Source organism: Bidens hawaiensis, unplaced genomic scaffold (assembly GCF_021521415.1).
Source record: "Bidens hawaiensis isolate Kalapana, Puna unplaced genomic scaffold, B.hawaiensis_p1.1 tig00014140_1, whole genome shotgun sequence".
Taxonomy (NCBI): Eukaryota; Viridiplantae; Streptophyta; class Magnoliopsida; order Asterales; family Asteraceae; genus Bidens; species Bidens hawaiensis.
The window spans coordinates 613,030-619,916 of NW_027492217.1; the positions used below are offsets into that span (position 1 = coordinate 613,030).

General features: G+C 33.2%; 1 protein-coding gene across 1 annotated transcript; it reads left to right on the forward strand.

Moving 5' to 3' along the window:
* The first annotated feature begins 2,666 nt into the window (after positions 1-2,666).
* Positions 2,667-5,404, forward strand: LOC143546001 (peroxisomal nicotinamide adenine dinucleotide carrier-like). Its single transcript, XM_077037759.1, has 11 exons — positions 2,667-2,750; positions 2,826-2,906; positions 3,138-3,212; positions 3,905-4,035; positions 4,116-4,170; positions 4,293-4,445; positions 4,527-4,595; positions 4,675-4,782; positions 4,911-4,979; positions 5,048-5,102; positions 5,214-5,404. The coding sequence occupies exons 1-11, from the start codon at positions 2,670-2,672 to the stop codon at positions 5,402-5,404; spliced, it is 1,068 nt and encodes a 355-aa protein (XP_076893874.1). The 5' UTR covers positions 2,667-2,669.
* The last annotated feature ends 1,483 nt before the right edge of the window (positions 5,405-6,887 follow it).

Sequence of the window (6,887 nt, forward strand, 5' to 3'; positions counted from 1 at the left end):
TATCGATACCGAAAATCTCAATCCTGAAAATCGCAAATTTTTGGTACCTTTAAGATAAAATTCGGGAAATACCGGTACCGATCCCGAAACTCAAAACCTTGGTACTGATTCGGTACCGGTATCGGTACCAATCGGTACCATACCGATTTTTGCTCATCCTTACCTCACAGGGCCTACTTGCAAAGGGGGGTGATGAACTCAGCCTACTCGTGCGAGCTCGGGCCTCAGGGTGCTCTAGGGTAGACGCCTCGCCAACTCTAATTATGGCCACTTGCTTTCTTTGTTTTGGTTGAAATAACTAACTGTGTCTCTAAATCCACTAATGTCGTCTTATTCTTCTGTTTTTCCACCTATCCAAGAAGGGATCACAGCACTCGTTTAAACATTTAAAAGGTTACCCCATATAAAAACTTAGAAACTATCTTGTTTCTCGTCTCAAGGCATAAGCTTACAAGGTTATACACTATTTTTCTCTTGTTACCCTTTCTTTTTAATTGAATGGTTTGCTGAGGCTAAATTGAAAATTGAAGAACCATCAGCAAGACATCATTCACATGTCCGGTAAATTGGTTCACATGTCCGGTAAATTAAGCGGTAAATTGGTTCAGCGGTAAATTCATGAATTTCCTTATTGGAGGTTGTAGGTTCGAGTATCACATGGAGCATCTTGTTTCAGGTTGAGCCAAAGAGTTTTCTCAGCTGTGGGTAGGGGTGTTCACTGTCCGGTTTTCGTGGTTTTTTGTTCAAACCGTGAACCAAACCGTTTGTAATGGTTTTTATTTTTACAAACCAAAACCGAACCGTAGAAATCTTAAACCGAACCAAACCGTTGGTAATGGTTTGGTTTTGGTTTGGTTTCATGGTTTGGACTTGTTGGGTTTTTATAAAGGATGTCCAAATTAACGTTTGATGTACTTATGGTAAAATTGTCAAGAATTTGTAAAGTTTAATAAGTATACACACAAGTCGTCAACAAATAAGCAAAACACAATTCAGCCACAAACTGTCAAGTTTAATATAAATACATGCATTTGGGATTTGCCTGTCTTTTTCCTTATTGCTAGTATTTACTATTTAGTAATACATATCTTACATCTTACAATACTAATAAAAAAAATGTTGAAGCTTAGGTGTCAAGCCTACATTTCTCTTAATTTCTAATCTCTTATCTTATTCATTTTAGCTATCCATAGGTCATGGGTCAAAATCATTTTGTCAAGCAAGTTATAACATAGTGTGGATTTTATAACATGGTGTCATTTTCATACCTGAAGTTTAACCAACTGCGCAACTTTAGCACATTTTTTAAATTTCTTGCAAATCCACACCCAACGTTTCCAAAACCATGTTATTTTAGTAATTTTCATTAACTCGTTTGTGTTTCCTTTAAGTCTACATTAAATTAATTCATAAGTATTTTGAGAATGACAACTGAAATAACAAACCTTATTTATTTTTGTCGTTTGATAAATCTCGTGTAATACACGGGTTCAAAAGCTAGCCATATATATATTAGCAATTTTAAGTTAAGTATGCCCAGCAATCTATTTGAACGTATATATTACATATAAAATATAAATATTTAAAAACTTAAAATGATTAAATCATACGGTCCTGTTTGGTTTATACGGTTGGTTTTTCTTGTAAACAGTATACCAAATCATTCGCTACGGCTTGACTCTTTTGAAGCCGACCAACCGATACTTACGAAAAAAACCAACCATGAAACCAAACCGATGACCGGTCTGGGCAATTTCACAGTTTCGAACCGAACTGTGAACAACCCTAGCTGTGGGTTTGCTCCTAGATGGATGGACGGGCTCATCACGCTATGTTCTTCGAGCAAAAAGATGATCCAATTGCCAAAGTGAGCTTGAGCGTTTGAGCCACTGCTGTTAAAAAACATTTTTTTAGAACTACAGTTTTCGTCATTGTCGTTTATTCATAATTGTTGTTTTAGTTTAAAAGTTTAAAATTTGTTATTTTTGTTCATATAGTTTCCTTTTCATTGCAATTTTCGTTCGTCTTGTTAATATATTTTGGGCTGAAATCATATATTTTGACAAACCACATTGACGAAAACTGCAACGAAAATAAAATTCAATGGACAAAAATGAATCTCGAGAAACAAAAATAGTAAATTTTAAGCTTTTGGACTGAAAGTAGTAAATGACCATAGGAATAAAGACCACAATTCTCTCCTAATGTTTTATTACTACTTATTTATAAACTTATCCTTACACATGTAAAGAGAGTTCAACTCCCATTAGGCTATATGGGACGTCTCCTAGATGAGAGAGCCCGAGTTCACAAAACGATACGAGATCAATGCCGCAACGTTAAGGGTTGGAGTGGGTTCAAGTGGTGAACACCCTATCCCCCCCCCCCCCCTCTTTCTAATAATAACATGTAGATTTTGAAATTTGAAGAGTAGAGTTAGATATCTTGTGAGTTTTTCGCTTAAGAAAATAACTAAATTTAGTATGAACTATGAACATACAAATTTAAAATCTTAATAATTGACTTAGAAAAGACAAAAATAAAACTAAAAACCATAGCAAAACTTAGGAGATTTAATTGCACACCAACCAATCAACCACTCGTTTACCGTTATCCGAGTAGAGTATATGATCATGTCCTGAGCAAAGTCTTTCTTCCGTGGAATTGGAATGTCTAACGCCGTTCTGAACGGGTTCGCGGGAGCTGGCGGAGGTATCATTGCTCAAATCATCACATATCCTCTCCAATCGGTACCCATTTCAACTCTATAATATTATATGATATTCCTCCTCGCTCAAACAAACAAACAAACAATTTGTATGAAGGTCAACACGCGCCAACAGACTGAGAGAATCGCCAAGAGAAAGAGATCATCCCACGGCGGTACACTTGTTCAATTACTTGAGGTTTATCTTTCCCTGAGTTTATGTTTCATATAAACTATTTAAGCAAAATTATTAACTATAATGCACACGCTTATTTGTTATATGATTAATTTATATGTAAATTAACATACGAATATGAATGTTCAAAAACACCAACACAAACCGACCATTCTCGGTTAGCCAAATCAAATAAAACATTTCTGTTTACAAGTTTGAAAATATATTGAATCACTGATGATTGGATAACAACAGGTTATACGAAGCGAGGGAATTGGAGGATTATACAGCGGCCTTAAGCCATCTCTGCTTGGAACTGCTGCATCACAGGTATCATCCCTAGCCACTGCTTCTTGGCATTTACATTCTAATGAACCCGTTCTTATATATTGTTTTTTTCTACAATTATTGCACATGAAGTGACTTATTAAACGAGCTGAGTTTATCGAGCCTGAGCCTCAAATAAAGCTCGTTTAGTTATCGAGCCCGAGCTTGAGCCTTGTTTGGGAAGATCGTTTAGGCTCGTAGAGCCTTAACGAGCTTTGTGTATTTTTAAGTTTTAACTCTTTGAGCTTTTATGCATTACTTTCACACTGCATAGCCAAGCTTTGGCTAAAAATATATAAAAATAATTAAGAATGCATATAGTCAATTACTAAATAATAAATGAGCCGAGCCCAAGCGGAACTCAAGCTTGAAAACGGCTCACGAGCTCGAGCCTAGTCGAGCTCTAGCTCGGCTCGTTTACACCCCGAGTTATTACAAATCTAATCTAAGAAGTAAGAAGAAAATATTTAATGAGAAAGTTGTGATTATAATTTACTAGTTGTTACGAATCTACCTAGGTATTTATAGTTCATGCAGCTAACTAATGAACTAGCTATTCAACCACGTGGCTAACTACTGTAACTAACTAACTAACTAATAACAATAAGTTAATTACATTTTTGTAATATTAACACGAGTTGTTATTGTGATTCACTTGGTATTATAACATAATGATCTTGTTTTGCTTCTGGCAGGGAATTTATTATTATTTTTACCAGGTTTTCAAAAATAAAGCTGAATCAATTGCAGCTTCTAATAAAAGGAAGGGTCATGGAGATGGTACAGTTGGTATGTTATCTTGGCTTGTTGTGGCTGCTTTAGCAGGGTAAGTGATACCACACTTTTTAGGAGAATTTTGATTTTGTTTGCATTGTATCTTAAGTGCTGCTAGTTCCTTGCTTTCAGGTCACTGAATGTACTGTTTACAAATCCAATATGGGTGCTTGTGACACGTATGCAGGTACTCTAAGAACAACAACTTACTCATATTTTGTGATTCAGTATATACATATGGATTTGTTCATATGACATGAAACTTTAGGGAAGCATTTGTTCATTTCCTTGTATGCTTCTGTTATTTAGACACACACTCAAGCCGAACAGAAGATTCTAGAAGCAAAGAAAGAAGCTTTGTTAAGAGAATCTTCTGAAAGCAATCTGGTTGGCTCTTCTTTACACGATAAGTTGCGTGAACTTGACTCAGTGAAACCTAATCCGTATGGAACACTGCACGCGGTAGACACTACTATTATATTCCTGTTTTTTTGTCACGTGTAAAGGTGATGTTTTTATTAATGAATGTTTATTGTATTACAGGCTTACGAAGTTTATAAAGAAGCTGGAATACGTGGATTTTGGAAGGGCCTTGTTCCTACTTTAATCATGGTTATTAATAATTATTCCTCAAAAGCACATGAATACCGTAACAAAACTTATATTAAAATCGATGAAAATGATGTCACAGGTGTGCAATCCATCGATTCAGTTCATGATATACGAGACATCTTTAAAGTACTTGAAATCTAAGCGTGCCGAAAAGAAGCAAAGTTCAAATAAAGTTTCGGCTTTGGAGGTAAAACACGAATCTTGTGTAACTTATATTTCTCAGCATGTGGCTAATTTGGGTCAACTCAACCTGTTTCGACCCGAAACAGTTGCAACAATCGTGCTTGATGTTACTTATGTAAATACTGTTTAAAGGTATTTGTAGTTGGTGCCATTGCTAAACTTGGAGCAACTGTGACAACATACCCTTTGCTAGTTGTAAAGGTAAATATCAAAATTCAAACTATATTTTAAAATTTCATTTTTAAAAATTATTTTTTGAATACTTACAGTCAAGACTTCAAGCTAAGCAAGAAATCAGTACAAACAATTCGTTAAGATATTCAGGTATATAAAGTTACTTCTCTTATATTTCATCTAGAAGACTAGAAGGGTATAAATGCCATAAATTTTAAAATACATGACAATTATTAATATTCATTTAAATTTGCATTGAAGGTACATTGGATGCAATTGTGAAGATGATTCATTATGAAGGAATATCAAGCTTCTACAAAGGAATGAGCACCAAGATAGTGCAGAGTGTATTTGCCGCCTCTGTACTTTTCATGATCAAGGAGGAGTTGGTTAAGTTTTTTGGACTGTTAGCAAAGAAGAGCCAAAAGATGTTATTAAAAATGTCAAATTAGCATACCATGCATATGTAGTGCATTTTATAGAAAAGGCCCATCTTTTGATATCCTTAAATTGTATCTGAGTGTTTGCGTCAAATTCTCTCCCCCCCCTGGATTTGTTTGGTCCTAACATGTATATATATACATTTCAAACAAATCTGTAATAAATTTACTAACTTTACTCATATTAAAATCAAAAGAAAAAATTTATATAGATGAATAGCATACTACATATGAAAATTAATTTAAAATGTGTTTGTTAAATCATATAGTTTCAAAAAGTATGTTAGGATAAAAGCTAAAAGAAATACCTAAGAAATGTTGGGCTATGTGTTTTTTTACTTTTTTCTTAGCGCAACTAGAATGCCACTTTTTAAATAATATTCATTTATAAATTAACTAGGTTAAATACCTGTGTATCACATGAGTTAGAACAAATAAATTTATTTAAATAATAATACAACATGAAATACAAAAAAAAATTATATATATGTTCAACATGTATAAAGATATATTATATGGCAGAATAAATTATACATTACACAATATGGAAATAAAAAATTGGTAGAAAATTCATAAATCTTTATTTATTTCTTTGCACACAATATTTGTACTTTATTTGTAACTTTACTTTCAATATCAAAACTTAGTATTTTCAGTTTTCATATTGTTTCTGATTTTAACTCTAGATAATGCAACACATAACTGACCATGAGTTAAAATAAATTGTATAAAAAACAAACCAACCATCTATAATGATTGACCTTACCTTTTTTTAATCTTAATTGCAAAACAAAAATAAGGTGAAAATTTTATTCTTTGAAATTTTATCTAAAGGTGTAGGATTTTTTTTAAGAATAAAAGTATGTGTTTCAATATTACTTCTGGATATGATTTTAGCTTCTACAACACGACTGCCATATTGTGTTTTCATTCAACATCGACTTTTAGGGCTAACCTATGACTAGACAACCTTAGATTTTGAGGTTATTTAAAACATCAGAAAACTAATGCTTTCTTGTAATGTATCATTTTATCTGAAGAATTGTAATATTTTTCATCTCCCGAAAACATGGGCAACAAACGTTTGCTAATTTCTTGAACGACCTCATATTTCGGTGCATGTATAACTCGTTCACTAAAAAAATCTATATTTTTGAAATCTTCAATATTTGAAGGATATACAAAGTCAATTTATCATTTGATTAACAGTGTGCTAATGTCTAACATTTGTATTCCGAAGGTAAGAAGTTGCCTTATCCACCTCAAAATCAAAACACGTAGAGTCTTTATGTTTTTGCGGATTGTTAAGATGATGAACTAAACATAAATGATAGGTTAATTAAATAGTCAATTGAAAAAAAGTTGCAAATGGTTACTTTTTTAAACCAATCCATGGACCGAAACTCATTCTAATCATAAAATATTTTGACATGAGCCTATTTGATACTTTAACAGGTTAACGAAACTTGTTCGTTTAAATTAACATAAACACTTA

Bases quoted from the DNA above. Each gene is read 5' to 3' on its own strand.
- LOC143546001 (XM_077037759.1), top strand. From the start codon at position 2,670: ATGTCTAACGCCGTTCTGAACGGGTTCGCGGGAGCTGGCGGAGGTATC. The intron at 2,907-3,137 runs GTTTATCTTTCC...GGATAACAACAG, and splicing joins CACTTGTTCAATTACTTGAG to GTTATACGAAGCGAGGGAAT. The intron at 4,980-5,047 runs GTAAATATCAAA...GAATACTTACAG, and splicing joins ACCCTTTGCTAGTTGTAAAG to TCAAGACTTCAAGCTAAGCA.